The sequence below is a fragment of the Eptesicus fuscus genome, chromosome 20 (assembly GCF_027574615.1).
Source record: "Eptesicus fuscus isolate TK198812 chromosome 20, DD_ASM_mEF_20220401, whole genome shotgun sequence".
NCBI lineage: Eukaryota > Metazoa > Chordata > Mammalia > Chiroptera > Vespertilionidae > Eptesicus > Eptesicus fuscus.
Window position 1 is genome coordinate 41,881,509 of NC_072492.1, and position 17,199 is coordinate 41,898,707.

General features: G+C 38.8%; 1 protein-coding gene across 4 annotated transcripts in view; it reads right to left on the reverse strand.

Moving 5' to 3' along the window:
• Positions 1–834: 834 nt before the first annotated feature.
• NPEPPS (aminopeptidase puromycin sensitive) overlaps positions 835–17,199 on the reverse strand; it is a 67,625-nt gene continuing 51,260 nt past the window's right edge. For 2 of the 4 annotated variants that reach the window (XM_054709074.1, XM_054709075.1), the window contains 8 exons: positions 15,625–15,759; positions 14,154–14,373; positions 10,886–11,028; positions 10,389–10,445; positions 7,022–7,129; positions 6,397–6,552; positions 5,876–5,923; positions 835–2,401 (listed from right to left, as the gene is read on the reverse strand). In XM_054709074.1, the coding sequence (XP_054565049.1) occupies positions 2,249–2,401; positions 5,876–5,923; positions 6,397–6,552; positions 7,022–7,129; positions 10,389–10,445; positions 10,886–11,028; positions 14,154–14,373; positions 15,625–15,759 (1,020 nt within the window). In that variant the 3' untranslated portion in view covers positions 835–2,248. Of the gene's footprint in view, positions 2,402–5,875; positions 5,924–6,396; positions 6,553–7,021; positions 7,130–8,086; positions 8,269–10,388; positions 10,446–10,851; positions 11,029–14,153; positions 14,374–15,624; positions 15,760–17,199 lie in introns of those variants that run through there. The other 2 variants (XM_054709076.1, XM_054709077.1) reach the window with 2 other exon arrangements.

A 17,199-nucleotide genomic window follows, 5' to 3' on the forward strand; every position in this document is an offset into this window, starting at 1 on the left:
GCTAGAAGCTAGAGAGGGCTGCGTAATAGGAGTCACGGTTTTGGTAGAGGGACAACCATGTGACCTGGCAATGAGGAAGCCAGAGCCAGAAGAAATTTCCTGACGGTCCTTTTCTCAGGCCTTTGATCACCTGAGGGTGTTACTAATTGCATCAACACAACCTGAAGTGAGAGGGCTAAGGGGCTTGCTAATGCCTACACCTGGGTCAGCACTCCTGGGCACAGAGCAGGATGCAGCCGTTCTGAGGGGCAAATGGAGGATGTCCAGCACCACCTCTCCCCCAACACAATTCACACCACGGAGCTGTTACACACGCTTACATGTCTGCTGAGACGAAAATATTTTCTTTCCAGAATTCTTTTTATTCTTTTTTTTTTTTTTTTTTTAGGGGAGAAAGAAGAGAGGGGAAAGAAAGAGAAGGGAGAAAGAGTGGGGAGAGAGGGCGGTGGGGAGGAGAGACTTTCCAGAATTTCTGATGTAAAACTGAGTTCTTTTATTAAAGCAGAATTCTCCTCAGTCTTTTGTGAACCTGTTTTGCCGCTTCCTTAAGCACATGCCTAGAGTCCACAGAACAGCCCTGAGCTCGGCCCCTGTATGAGGAAGCCTTAATAAACGGCAACTGGTCTCAACTCGTGAATGCTGACTCTAATGAGCTCTAAGAGATTTCTGAGAATCCAGAACTAATTTAGGAGGAATCTTAGGATTTTTCTGTTTAGGTACTATTCAATAGGAATTCAGGAACTAGATTTTCTTAGACTCAAAAAATCCAATGGTAGTGAATGATAGGAAAGTTTTTAGTTTCTTATCAAATAGATAAATAAATCAGGACATCAATTTCACATTGACATTTTTATTAACGCCAACTGTTTTTTAATTATTATTTTTTTAAAACAATAGCACAAAAATGTTTCAAGGAAGCAGTCTCACAATCTGATGACCTTCTGAAATACAGTTAAGCCACACCAAATATGAATTTCTGTTAATAACACAAAAAATACTTTTAAAGAAAAATCAAAGGAAAAGAGGGGGGAAAAGAAAAGAAAAACTGTAGGGACAGAGACAGGAATGAGATGTAGAGTTAAAACGCACTGGGCTAGACAGGTGAGGCTTGTAAGTAGGATACACTGTAGAAGGAGTGGCACACCACAGGCATATAGTCTTGTTGCTGCTTTTAACCAGTTTCCACTAATAAATAGGCCCTGCAGCCGTTCCCACTGCTCCTTACGTGCCCCCATGAACCCGAGAAGCCAGTGCTGATACTGTCAATAAGAGGTTTGATAGTTGGCCTCCAAGACAACTGAGACCATTTTTAGCAGAATAACTCCTTCAGAAAGGCCTGGCTGAAAACCTTTTCATTTCTATTGTCTCACCTATATGCCTTTCAGGATTCTTAAAAGTAATCTTTAAAAAGAAAGAAAAAATAATGTATATCAGTTTCTCTTATTTAATGTGGCTATTAAAGATGTTTCCTTATTATTTCGTTACCTCTAAGAAGGACACCGGGGTTGGGTGCTGGGGGTGGAACTAAGGGGAGGAAAAACCCAGACCAGGATAAGTGTGTTTTTTTTTAACCTTCTTCTTCTTCTTCTTCTTTTTTTTTTTGCCAAGGGGTCACACAGAAGGGAAGGCAAGGAGGAAAACTACAATCCTTGTTTGGATTGAGTTATGCAGGAAAATATGTCTCCTGATCAGTCCCCATGCCAAAAAAACAAAAACAAAAAACCCCCAAAAAACCCACTTGGAATTATGCACAGACTCTATATTATACCAGCTATCAGTCTTTCATGTTTAACCATTCCCGCAATGGACACTACCCTTGGCTTGTAGGCTGCTTGCAGAACCCACTTCACAAATATCCTCTTCACCCAGAAGCCTCTAGTTTCCTTTGGGTAGGTTATAAAAACAGAACATCTGTCATTAACAGGAGAGTGTTAAATACTTTTAACCACTGACAAGGCTTCAGGAAGTTTCACAGTTTCATTATGCTCTATTTTATTACTATCATATTTACAGTTTTATTTTTTATTCTTTTTTTTTTTTTTTTTTTTTTTGCTGAATTGCTGATTTTCCTTTTTCAATAGAACTTAATTCTGGAGTGTGAGCAGGAACCAGTTAACTACATTCATTGTCCAACCCCCACTGGTTTGAAAGAAGACTCCAAATTCTTGGTATATGAATCAGCTGTTGGGTAGCTCCACCTTATCCCGGCAGCGAAGCAGCAGAACCGTAGTGGCAGCGCGCTCAGGGTTCACACTGTGGGTGGTGAGGCCTTTCGCTGAAGGAGGTACTGGTGGATGCTCTCAGCATCTCGCTTTAGCCACGCAGCATTCAGCAGGATATTTTCACAGCACTGCTGGATGGTACGCTCAGCTGAAGGAGCTGGGTGACTCTCGAAGAAAGCCTGGTATAAAACAACCCAGAATGTAGGGTCATTACTAGCAATAGTAAGAGGTTAGTACCACGGGCCTGAAAAAACACCTGCTCGTCTGTAAAGGAATCATAACCTTCACTCATGACAACTGACTACTGCCATCCCCAGGCTAAAAGAAAACAAGCAGTTTCTTGGACCTGCCTCCAGGAATTCTCCCCGAAGTAACAGTAAAGAGACAGAACCTACAACCTTTCTTTTTTTCTTTTCTTTTTTTAAATATATTTTATTGATTTTTTTACAGAGAGGAAAGGGAGAGGGATAGAGAGTTAGAAACATCGATGAGAGAGAAACATCGATCAGCTGCCTCCTGCACACCCCCACTGGGGATGTGCCCGCAACCAAGGTACATGCCCCCGACCGGAATCGAACCTGGGAACCTTCAGTCTGCAGGCTGACGCTCTATCTACTGAGCCAAACCGGTTAGGGCCTACAACCGTTCTTTTTTAAAAATATATATTTTTATTGACATCAGAGAGGAAGGGAGAGGGAGAGAGATAGAAACATAAATGATGAGAGAGAATCATCGATCGGTTGCCTCCTGCAGGATCCAGCCCACAACCAGGCATGTGCCCTAGACCGGAATCGAACCTGGGACCCTTCAGTCCACAGGGGGACACTCTATCCACTGAGCCAAACCAACTAGGGCCAACCTTTTTTTTTAAATGTATTTTTATTGATTTCAGAGAGGAAGGGAGAGGGAGAGAGAGACAGAAACATCAGTGAGAGAAAACCACTGATCGGCTGCCTCCTGCACACCCCTCATTGGGGATCGAGTCCACAACCTGGGCATGTGCCCCGACTGGGAATTGAACCATGACCTCCTGATTCATAGGTCGATGTTCAACCACTGAACCATGCTGGCCGGGCCTTACAACCTTTCTTTAGATTTAGACTCACTGTCCAGTGGTTACTCTAGGCTTTGGAATCAGGCTTGAAACTTGCTTCTAGACTTGATCATGTACTAGTCTATGACTGAGTAAACTAACTGCTCTAAGTCTGTCTTCTCATCTATGAGAAAATATTTACTCCAGAAGATTAAAGAGACAACGCATATAAACAGTTGTCACAGAGTACTGAAGGACTCAACACATTTTGGCTGCTTCAGATAAAGATTTGTAAGGGATGATAAAACCAAGAAACTTACATTGCTGCTATACCCTAATAATTCAATACTCCATTAACTCACATTGTTTACACAATAAAACTATTTCTAATTTTATTATGATTTATTATAATGCTTATTGATTCAAGATTGCATTAATTTTCTAATGAAGTCTACCTGGTTTCACAGAAAACAACTCTTAACTACCAACCAGCAAAAGGATGGGGTTGTCCCATTGAACTAGTAATCACTAAGAGAATGACAAATTCATCAGATTAAGTCTAGACCTTCTAAAAATCAATAACCTTATTTGAGCCTGGCTGCAGTGTAGAGAATAGTTTGAAAGGGAGAAGAGAAGATGTTGGGAAGCTAACTCTCCAAGCAGGAATGATACATAGATGACATAGATGACAATGGTCCCTCCCCCAAGTGTCCTTATCATGGTTGGATTCTTAGGGCCTGAGTAAGATGCTAGTCTTCCTCTTATTACAGCACCACCATTTACACAAGAGAAACCTGGGAATTATCCTCGACTCTCCCTGCCCCCAATATGTTCACAACACAGAGAAGCCATTCAGTAAATATTTGTTGAATTAAAGATTAACAAAATCAGGCCTCTGAATCTCTTTCATTACCTCACCTCCTCCAGGCTACTGTATCATTCCTGCTTGGAGAGTTAGCTTCCCAACATCTTCTCTTCTCCCTTTCAAACTACTCTCTACACTGCAGCCAGGCTCAAATTTTAAAAACACAAACCAGATCAAGTCCTCCTTTTTTCTAAACTGATAGATATATATTTTTGGGGGGGTGGTGGGGGGATTGAGCCTGCAACATGGGTATATGCCCTGACCAGGAATAAAACCTGTGACCTCTTGGTTCCTGGGTTGACGCTCAACCGCTGAGCCACATCCAGCCAGGCAAGTCACTCCTTTTTTTTCAAAGGCTTTTTTTTTTCAAAGCCATTCAAGGGCTTTCCATTAATTTTTTTTTTTTTTTAATATATGTTTTTTATTGACTTTAGAGAGAGAGGAAAGGGAGAGGGAGAAATAGAAAGAGAGAGAGAAAGGGAGAGGGAGATACAAACATCAATGAGAGAGAAACATCAACATTGATTGGCTGCCTCCTGCATGCCCTGTACTGGGTGGGATCAAGTCTGAAACCTGGGCATGTACCCCGACTGTGAATTGAACCAGCAACCTCTTGGTGCATGGGTTAATGATCAACCACTGAGCCAGACCCTGGGCAATTCTCAGGAAAATTTTAATATGGCCTACAAGGTCCTCCACAGTCTGGCCTCTACCTACCTTACAGCCTTAAATTGGCCACTGCCTTCCCCTCCAAACACATTATGTGTATTTCTCCTTCAGAGTACTTATCTGAATTGTTTACATAATACAATGCTCAATACTAAATGAAGGTAGAGATCAAGTCTTTCACTGTTTTCTCAAGATCTTAAATCTTAATTTTTAATAATGGCTCACAGAGTGAACCAAACATTATCTTCCAAATCCATACCAGATAACCCCCTTGCCTTCAAATGTTGAAGGTGAAAGCGACACTTAAAATACTTCACAATTAAAAGCAATGGAAGGCTTAAAGGTAACGTTTTCCTAATCAGTGTAGATTTCTCCCCTAAATGCCAAACTTTATCACTATATTGATTATCAACATTTTAAAGGCTAAGAGAGGAGTTCCTACATAGTCACCTACATAGGTTATTAGAAAGAGAAAAAGCTGCCTTAGCCAGTTTGGCTCAGTGGATAGAGTGTCGACCTGCAGACTGAAGGGTCCCGAGTTCGATTCCGGTCAAGGGCACATGCCCCAGTTGTGAACTCAATCCCCAGAAGGGGGTGTGCAGGAGGTAGCTGATCAATGATTCTCCTCTCATCATTGATGTTTCTATCTCTCTCTTCCTTTCTGAAATCAATATAAAAAAAAATTTTTTTTTAAAGGAAAAAGCTAACATGACTGATCTACTCTGTTCCAGCCCCACTATGATACTTAATCTAAATAATAATCTTATCATCACCCCATTTTACAGATGAAGAGACAGGATCACAGGGGTTAAAAAAGTTGCTTGAAGTTGAATAGCTAACACAGAGCAGAGTTTTAGACCCAGGTCAACTGCCTCCAAGTTCCATATTCTTTCAACCATATTTCAACTCCCTCAAAGTTGATTCCAACCCTAAATTCTTCAGGCATTAAAGAATCAACCTAAGCTGTCTTTCTCTAAGCAATAAAAGGAGACACTAACATATTACCCCTGCATGCTATGATTATAGTTTGGTTAGTGTTTTTATTTACAAGGTTGAAAAGTGAAAAGTTAACAGTATTTTCCTTACCTTAACCTCTCCAGCCATTTTATCAACTGCAAATCCCTCAACTGATAGCTGAAAAAAAAAAACACACAATGGTTTAAACAGTAAGTGCAACTAAAAGAGGCTTGGAACCAACTTCATTCACCCTAAAAACAAACCGTTCTAGTCTTTCCCTACTTCAGTTTATTCTAGACAGTGCAGGATGGGTGATGGAGATGCCCTTTAATAAGACTAATAACTAGCAGTGATGGCGAACCTATGACACGCGTGTCAGCAATGACACGCGTAGCCATTTCTGATGACACACGGCCGCTGAGGCTGAAACATTTGCGAAATAATGTTTTTTCCTCAAAGTGACACACTACCCGAGTTATGCTCAGTTTTTTGGCGAAGTTTGACACACCAAGCTCAAAAGGTTGCCCATCACTGAACTAAGGAAACTCTTAAAGAGCAAAGACCATAATCTATGGGTCTAGTGTGAATCATGGATGTCTCTCAGTAACATCCATGATAAGCAAGCTACTCAAAATAAGATCTTCACATACCTTTATTAGTCTGGATATTAAGAATCCTCCCTGGTATCGATTATAAAGTTCTTCCCAGTTGTCCTTTATAAATTTCCAAGCAGCTTTTCTTCCATGTTTGCTGCCTCCAGCCACTCCACCAATTACTGATACAGTATCCTGTGGACGTACCTCTTCCTAAAAATAGAAAGAGAACTAAAAGTCTACTGTACCCTAAGCATCTTCAAGTACCAGAAAGAGCAAATGTTGTTGAGGAACCCAAGTAATTGCTTGAAGATAATGTTCCCTGTTTTAGCAATAACTGGCACCTGAAGCTTCCAACAAAGAGGACATTTAACCTAAAGATCAGCCAAACTGATAATAAGGCACTGAATCAGGTACAAACGGGTTGCTCAAGAAATACTTGCTAGGGCTTCTACAGGATAAAAAAGCAAAGAGACAGGCAGCTTTCCAGTGTATTTCCTCTCCCAACTATTTTGATTCTCACCACTAGAGGGAGATATAGAGGTCAGTAACAAACTCATTCCGGTTTTCACTATGCCTTACTCTACGGCTAAGGCAAATCAAGAAGACACTGGATCAAAGACACTTGCTACAGATCAGTGAGTAACAATTCCCTCTAAAAGCAGTTTTCATTGTAACTTACTGAAAGTGCAAACGTGAGGACTTTTTGAATCAATTCAGGTGAAAGAGTAGCCCCAAGGACTCTTTCAATTCGGTTTTTCTCTTCCTGCATATCTGCTTGCTTGTGAAGCTATAATGAAAAAAATAAAGATCGAGATAGTTAAATCTCCCCTGGGAGTTATGCATATGCTTATATGAGCTTCTTCCCCAATATGGTACAACTTTTGCTCTAGATTCTCACTGGCTAAGATTGTAGGGCATAAAATTAACAAAAGAATACTTTTTAAGATGTTTGGCACTAAATTTCTCATGCCATTTTTGTAAGTCACTATATATAAGTGCTCACTATATGAATGGCTTCTCCTCAGTTCTGAGCAGTTTACATCAACATCTAAGGGGTAAACCCTTCATGGCCAAATTCTTTTCACCATAGATGTCTGACTAATGATCTATGTTATATGAACAAACTAGTCACTACTAATACCACTGATGATCATCAATTTAATTTAGAACAGTAAAAAATATATGAGATGCATTATTGAAAAGAACATTTTAAGAATGTTTGATGGTGTAAACATGTTCTTGATACATTAAGTGGAAAAAGGAGAGAAATAAAGCAAAATTATTCTTAATTTTAAGAAGTTTAATGGGAAGGGGAAAAAACCCTGAAAACCAATCAAAATGTTAACATTAATTAATAATGGTTTCTGATCAGTGAGATTCTGCGTCATTACATTTTTAAACTGCAAGCAGCAGCACATATTGAATGCAGAATATTAAGAAAATAGAGAAGTATAAAGAAAAAATCAAAATACTACTATATGTACATTACCAAATCAGGAATAAGATCATATTATACCTGCTATTTTTGTGATCTGATATTTTAAAATTACAGTAAGTTTTATTTATTTTTATTTTTCTAGTGTCTATTCATAGTTAATATACAAAATCTTCTTTCATAATCAGAAACAATATTATTATATATTTTTAAAAATTAGCACTACAAAGGTATATGAGATACTTCTCGAAGACAACTTAATTTATAGACTCTCTTGACCGTTTTTCCCCCTAAAGATTTAACACTGACCAGTGTCTGGAGACCCCATCACAGCTCCCAGTTTCCTCTTCCTTTCCTTTGGACTCTTTTGAGCAGCAGTGTGGTAAAATAGATAGGAAGTCAGGTGATCTGGGTTCTAGTCCCAGTTTGCCTCTAACTAGCTGTGTGATCTTGACTAAGTCCTTAACCTCTCCGGGTCTCAGTTTCCCCATCTGTAAAATGAGCGGGGTGGACAGATGATTTCTAAGGTCCTTTTCAGCTCTAGTACTCAACGTCTGAACTTGGGCTTTTAGGAAGCATTTTTCCCCCCAAGGAGAACCTGTTACACTAGTCCACTAGATGGCACCACAACACCCCATTTCAAATATACTTTGAATTAAAGTTATTTTTATCTTGCCTCATTATTCTTAAATCACCAACAAAAAACAATCCTCCTTATCTCTCATCAACTGCTTTTGTTGTTTTTAAAAGAACTTTGACTCTGAGCCCTGGCTGAGTAGCTCAGTTGGTTAGAGCATCCCAATAAGCCAAGTTCGTGGGTTCGATCCCCAGTCAGGGCACTAACATAAAACAATCAATGAATGCATAAATAAATATAACAACAAATCAATGTGTTTTTTCCTCTCTCCCCCTTTCTCTCTCTAAAATCAACAAATTAAAAAAAAACACCTGATTCTGTCTTCATATGAGAGCTATTTCAGAGTAAAACTGAATTATTGAGTTCCCTTGTATTAAACAGATGCAAATTCTTGTTAAATATACATACCAGTATAAATTCTTAAAAGTATTCCATGACATAAAAATGTCAAGGTATCCGTCATGAAATTTTTTTAGAACCCCTATTTTGTCTCATACCCTTTATGGCATAGATAAAACCCATAAATATCTCATTTTATATGCAAAGAGATATATGATTTATAGTGCACAGGTTCACAAATTATTAAGAATGAGAAGGGACCTTAATGTCGTTTAGTTGAAAGGTAAACCCAAAGTATAATTGCATATTATTAGGAAGGAAACCCTTGTACAAGACGGGTAGTTAAAGGAGTACATTTTGAGATGGAGTTTCTTAAACAAATCAAGTTTGTATTTTTCAGAACAGTCTAATCATGTAAATAGGATTTGCTTAAAACTAAAATACTGGAAATTAGATTTGCAATTCTGATCCATTTGGGATCAGTAAATATTCTTAATATATTATAGGTGGAAGTATTAAAGCACATCACACTCCTACCCTGTTCATCCCCCTAAGTGTGGATCTTTCAATGCATGAGTGTTATAAGTCTGGTAGATAATTTGAGTATTTAGCACATTATCCACATTTTACTTGATGGTAATAAGAAGACTCAGCTCCCTCATCTCTAATGCAACCCATATAATCAAGTTATTTCTTAGACAGATAAATGCATGGATAGGGACTAGAGATATCACCTGTTCCACAGTATTAGGACTTTCAAACAGGTCACTGCCATTATAAGGATATGGAAAGTTTTGCCTATATTTTTTTCTAAGCCAGAGTTTAATTATATGCTAACCACACTGGGGAAACCACAGAGGCTATGCAGTCAGGTGAATTCATTTCCTGTCCATTCATAAGAGGCACTGGCATAATTTAAACCCTTCAGATACCTGATCAATCATCTATCCCTTTTCTAAGCATAGAAACAAACCTTTTGTTTTAAATGGGCAGAACCCCAAGTAAGTTTACATTGAAGGGGAAAATTTTAAGAACCTGACTTATTAATCAAAATAAATGAACATTTCAGTCACATAAACTGGTGAGTAAAAAGAAGTAAAAAATTATTTTACTTTTTGTATCATATTGGTAGTATACATGAACAGACATTATATATTTACTAAAGGCCCAGTGCATGACATTCGTGCACTGGGGGCTCAGGGGTCCCCCTCAGCCCAGCCTGTGCCCTTTGGCAGTCTTGGAGCCCTCAGGGGATGTCCGACTGATGGCTTAGGCCCACTCCCTGTGGGCCTAACCTGGCAGTAGACCCCTTAGCGTTGCTGCGGAGGTGGGAGAGGCTCCCGCCACAACCGTTGTGTTCACCAGCCGTCAGCCTGGCTTCTACGTTGAGTGCCTGCCCCCTGGTGGTCAGTGCGCATCATAGCAACCAGTCGTTCCGCCATTCGGTCGATTTGCATATTACCCTTTTATTATATAGGATCCCAGTTTCTTAATATTTGGTGTCTGCAATTACGCATACCCGTATATATTTCTTTTGCCAGGACTTTTTTTTAAAAAAACCACATAAAGCTCATACTATCTGTATCAATCCAAGTTCAAAAGCAGAAAATGGGAGCCCTTTCCAAATTTACTCACCTTTATCATAATGTCTAAGGTAGTGCCATCACCATGCTTCAGAACAGTTAGATAGACCTACAAGAGAACATAGGGACAAAAATAAGGCATCTCATTAAATGTATCTCCCAAATGTTCTAAAGTTAAGGAAAGGCAGAAAGCAAGTAAAAAATAATTCCAAATAGCCATGTGTTGATGTTGCATACAAATTGTGGCAAGGAGCTAAGAGCCCACATGAACCAGAAAGGCAGGTGGCATGTAGTAAGTAAGCAGAGCACAACAGCTTTCTCAGGGGAATGTGCTTTGATAATCACCTTTCAGCACCACAGTGCAGACTGAGAAACTTTTAACAAATGAGAAGCTGACTGCAAATCACTTAAGTAGAACATATTAACACAGGGTCAGACATGATTTGCAGGTCAGCACTTAGGTCATTTTTAGTTACTATTAAATATGTTCCACACTACAAGAATGATGCAGTCACCTAGAAATTAAGGTCATTCGTTATGAAAACCTACAGGACTCCTCAGATCGGCGGAGAGAATCTGTTTCCCTTCCACATGGTCCTTAAACCGACGACGAGCTTCTTCTAACGTTGCCTTATGTCCTGCTTTTCCTAGTTTGCCCAGGACCAAGCCCCTCAGGAGTGCATCTAGATGACCTGGTTGAGAAGTAAAGAGACACAGAACTACTTAAAAAGCCTATTTATACAAATATGCTACCTAGATGTCTTATAATTGTGTTATATCATATCTACAATCTCGAATAACAGAATAACCTTAGTATTTGAAAGAACACTTGGTTTAAATTGATCATATCATATGAGTGAAATGAAGTGCTAAACAGATCAGACAAGCAAATAAATTGCTAACTTTGTCTATATTCACAAATGCCAACTATCTAAATTTACTAAATGTTCACTCCATCTAGGAAATTACACAGCTAAGGATTATGTGTGAAAGAACAGGCTTACATCATGCAATTTTAACCCAAGATTCAGGGAAAGGCCACATACAGTACTAGTATACTGCATATAAGAAATTAAAAATTTAGATTTTAAAAATAAAATTTGACAGATTTATTACTCCAAAGATATGCAAATGGCCAATAAGCACATAAAAGATGCTCAATATCATTGATCATTAGGTAAATGCAAATCAAAACCACAATGAAGTACCACTTCACACCCAATAGGATGGCTAGAATAAAAAAGACAAATAATAACAAGTGTTGACAAGGACATGGAGAAATTAGAATCCTCATACATTGCTGGTGGGAATGTAAAATGGTGTGGCCACTCTGAAAAACAGTCTTGCAATTACTCGAAAGGTTAAACATAGAATTACTATATGACCCAGTAATTCCACTCTTAAGTATATACCTAAGAGAAATGAAAGCATATGCCCACACAAAAACTTGCATACAAATGTTCATAGCAACAGTCATAATAGTAAAAAAGTGGAAATAATCCAAACACCTATCAACTGATGAATAGACAGACAAAATTTGGTACTGTATATCCATATAATGAAATATTATTTCAATTATAGAAAGGAATTAAGTGATATATGAAGCATGGATGAACCCTGAAAACATGCTAAGTGAAAAAAGCTAGACGCAAAGGCCACAAATGGTATGACTTCATTTATGTAAAATGTCCAGAAAAGGCAAATCCATGAGATAGAAAGCACATTAGTAGTTGCTTGAGACTGGGGTTGCCAGAGACTGGGAAATGACAGCCAATTGGTATGGAGTTTCTTATAAGGTTAAAGAAATTGCTCTGGAATTAGATGATAGTAATGGTTGTGCAACCTTGTGAACATACTAAAAACCATTGAACTGTATACTTTGAACGGTGCATTTCATGGTATATTGGTTATAGATATTTTTAAATTAATACAAATTTGACAGATTTGCAACACTACAGTGGCCAAATAAAGTTGTGGTATATTCACACAATGAAATGCTCCTCAGCAATAAAAAGGAATGAACAACCTGGATCATAGTGAGTGACAAGAACATCATACTGAACGACAGAAGCCAGATATAAGAACAGAATCCTATATAATAAAGATGTAATATGCAAATTGACCATCACACCCTCACAAGCAGGTTGGCAGGAGGGTTAGTGAGGGATGACCAAATGGCTGAACAAGCAGGCTGCCTGGGGCGACCAGGCCGGCAGGGGGGCCGTGAGGGGTGACCAGGCTGGCAAGGGGGCAGTTGGGGGCAACCAGGCCAGCAGGGGAGGGGGGGGGCAGTTAGGGGCGAACAGGCCGGCAGAGGGGGCAGTTAGGGGTGACCAGGCCAGCAGAGGGGGCAGTAAGGGGTGATTAGGCCGGTGGGGGATGGGGGGCAGTTAGGAGTGACCAGGCCGGCAGGGAGGGGGCAGTTGGGGACAACCTGGCCGGCAGCAGGGGGCAATCAGGGGTGACCAGACCGGCAGGGGGGCAGTTAGGGGCGATCAGGCCGGCAGGCAGAGGCAGTGAGGGGTGATAAGGCCGGTGGTGGTGGGGGCAGTTAGGGGCGACCAGGCAAGCAGGCAGGTGAGCGATTAGGAGCCAGCGGTCCAGGATTGTGAGAAGGATGTCCGACTGCCGGTTTAGGCCGAATCCCCGGCAGCTGGACACCCCCCGAGGGGTCCTAGATTGTAGAGGGTGCAGGCTGGGCTGAGGGGACTCCCCCCTCCATCACGAATTTCGTGCACTGGGCCTCTACTATATATATAATGATTTCATTTATATAAAGTTCTAGAAGAGGCAATATTAATCTAGCATTCAAAGAAGTCAGAATAGTGTTTGCCTCCCAGAATAAGACTGGTTAGGAGGAAATACCACCTTTAGTTATTAGATGGTAGAAAATAATTATATTGTCAACATTCTCTCACAGAGGAGAGAACAAACATAGAAGGCCAAATAACTTCAATTCAGAAAATTGGCACTGCCCTGGCTGGTTTGGCTCCATGGTTAGAGTGTCGGCCTGTGGACTGAAAGGTCTCGGGTTTGATTACAGTCAAGGGCATGTACCTTGGTTGCAGGCTAAATCCCCGCCATGGTCAGGGCACGTGCAAGAGGCAACCAATCGATGCGTCTCTCTCACATCAATGTTTCTCTCTGTTTCTCCCCTTCCCTTCTACTCTCTTAAAAAAAAAAAAAAAAATCAAAGGAAAAAATATACTCAGGTAAAGATTAACACACACAAAAAAAGAAAACTGGTATTTATTATAATAATAAAGAAAATAATCCAAAACTCCCTATAGCTTTTCTTGACTATAAATAGGCTTTTGGAACTCATAAGAGACTTTTTTTTTTAAAATATATTTTATTGATTTTTTACAGAGAGGAAGAGAGAGGGATAGAGAGTTAGAAACATCGATGATAGAGAAACATCGATCAGTTGCCTCTTGCACAACCCCTACTGGGGATGTGCCCGCAACCAAGGTACATGCCCTTGACCGGAATCGAACCTGGGTCCTTTCAGTCCCCAGGCTCTATTCACTGAGCCAAACCGGTTTTGGCAAGAGACTTTTATTTCCACCATTTGCTTATGCACAAATCATATTTAGCAATAAATACACATAATATAACCACCACTGTTTTTATGTTAGTGACCCATGTAACTTCACAACTAAGCTTAAAAGACCCAAGTCTTAATTTCTGGCTAGCTGAATACATAATAACATCTAGCAGATACCAAGATGAGGCTACTGCCATTGTTAACCACCACAGATATGTAAAAAAGAACCAATTTCTGATCAATTATTTCTCCATTCAGTACATCCATTACCTTCTCCAGGTTTGGGGTCCCAGCCCAGTCTCTCCCCTATAGGTGAAAAGACATCTTTCACAAACTCCTGGATTTCCTCATAGAAGTCTGTGTGGGACAAGAGAGTTGAGAGAATCCCCAGGTTACAGCTCAGGTCGCTCCATACAGTATAATTGGGCTCATTCACAAAAGCCTCCATGACTTTTAGAACCTCTACAGTGCTAATGATTCCAGCTCGAGCCTGGGATAGGAAAAAACATAAATTAATCTAGTCTTCTAACAAAAACAAAACAAAAAACACAAGGCATGCATTTTTGGCATTATCTACTGCTAGTTAATTATCTCTTTGCTTTAAAGGAAATGAGACTATATCAGCTCAGAACACTAGACTTTTATAAAATAAAAATCCTGACAACATTCCTTATTTACTTTTTTATTTTGTTATTTATAAAAGAGCCACTTTAAAATATGCTAAAATTCTACCAATTTGCAGAGAATGAAAAAATAAAGACAGAAAACAGTTAACTTCCTATTTCTATTCTATTTCAGGGGTCTTGGCTTTGTTTTTCTTTTGAAAATTTTCATACATTTAGAAAAGTTACAAAAATAGTTGGGACTTTGGTTTTTGACAGAGGCTCTTTCAAAACTATGTCAACTTTAGCTTGTCCTTTACTCATTTCTAAAAGAACACATACTGGAAAGCACTACAAATTCAGAGTCCTTTCAGAATTAGCTAAGAGAGTTAGGAAAAAGAACTTCTGTTACAACAGCCAACTGCACAAACACACCACTCTCCTGGGACAGGTCTCTCTCAGCAATGAGATCAGCAGATGTGAGGTTTTGTGCATCAATGCTAATCTGTGTTTATACAAAGGAGGAATCCAAAACCAGTTACTGCAGAGGGGAGGGAAAACTTCAAGTCCAACTTAAAGGAACACTCGGATGAATCTGACAATTTCATCATAGTCAAAGACATCTAGAAATTATCTAACCTATGTTGGAGTCATAAAAATAGCACTACTAATTGCTGCTTTCAATCTTTTCTGGAACAAAGCCAAATATAATTCTAAAGCTAATGGGCTATTATAGAGTTGTTTAAAAATTCTAAACTTTCCCAGCAAAGTACAACCACTACTTTAGAAAAATAGAAATCACTCTAAATCAATTAAGTATTTTTTAAATCACATTAGTAGGGAAATTTCTTCAAGGCTCGTACCTATTTCTATTGAAAAGAATTTCTATGTTAAAAAGGCTAGTTTAAGTACAGTTGTAAAAAGCTGACCTAGGAATAGTGAAATGGCATTTGTTTCTGGTAAATTATATAGGTTCAATTTTGTCATGTTAGTTAATAATTAGTCATTTGCTCTAATCCCAAAGGCATTCAACCTTCAAGAAGAACTATATTCTTCTAATTATGTTTCAGTTAGACACTCTAGGAAAAACAAAATCCTTTAATCAACAAAATCCATCATACTACGTGAGAAAGGCTCACCAAGGAGAAGAGGTCATTCTGTAATCCAAGTCGATCCACAGGGGGCAGAGAAAGGTCACGAATGCCTGGTAATAAACTTTCCAGCATGGCCGAGCTGTACTGGGTCCGATAAAACCCAACTGTTCCCAGGTTTAACTGAAAAGATATCCAGTAGATATTATTAAATAGTTGCATTTATTTTTTAAGTCAATCTTTTGTAGGTGTGAAAGAGTTCTGGTTTTAGTATATCTGGATGAAAACAACAAAGATCATATATGCCAACAGATAGGGATTAAAATGAAACAACACATGAAGATAGAAATCATTTGTCAGAGATGAATACAAAGGCAAATGAAAACAAACTTGACATGGTAGAGGCCAAAGTGAGGGAAAGTAGGAAGAACATGGAGGGGAGAAATGATATGGATAAGTTTCTATTTCTAAACTTAGTAAACAGTTTTAAGATTATAGAAAATATTTACTATATGTAAAAATACCTCGATAGTGGAATCTCTAAGGAAGACTAATAAGCCTTTACAAACATTAATCTATTGAGCCCAGAGCCTCAAGAGAATAACAAATGTCAGGTCCTAGATTTTAAAGAATTACATGAACTTAAACAGTTCATATGATTTGTGAAGTGAGGTTATCACTGACTGTCATTCTTTGTAGGCTATTTGCCAACAATAAAAAATATTTGTGATAGTATTTACACACAAAACATTTTAATGATAAAATAATAGTATAAGATACTTACTATTTACATAGAAATAGTAAAAAAATCACCTCATAATTCTAATACAAATATTGGTTACCTTATCTTTTACTGTAGAAATAACAACTTTATTTACCTAATTACAATCACGGTGTGCATAACTTTTTTCTCATTTATAATAAAATGTTCATATAGCTATTTAATCTTTCAGATTATAATTTCAAATGGAAATACATTTTTATACTGAGTATAAAAATTAAAACAGAGGGAGAAATGATACTTTTCAGAAAGCACAGAAGTCCAGCCAATGTATATTACTTATTAGGAAACTATAATTGGGAGAAAAGTTTGTAGTAGATACTTTCATTATGAAAAGTATAGAACAATGAAAAACAATACTTACTGTTATTTTTTAAAAATTATATTTTATTGATCTTTTACAGAGAGGGAGAGGGATAGAGAGTTAGAAACATCAATGAGAGAGAAACATTGACCAGCTGCCTCCTGCACACGCGCCACCAGGGATGTGCCCGCAACCAATGTACATGCCCTTGACCAGAATCGAACCTGGGACCCCTCAGTCCGCAGACCGACGCTCTATCCACTGAGCCAAACCGGTTTCGGCCCAACTGTTATTTTTATGAAATGGTTTTAAAACACCAGCTAAAGGAATTTCATGTTTCGGACACAAACTGATTATTATACATCTGATTTCACTTGATTATAGTTGTACACATACGATGACAACACATCATTGACGTTAACATGTCATTACAATGACAGGACGGTTTGAAGTTGCGAGACTACAAATGTTTTGGTTAGTGTGACTTTATACATAGTCTACTATTTTTTCCCTTCTTTAATGCTATCCCTTTGTATCT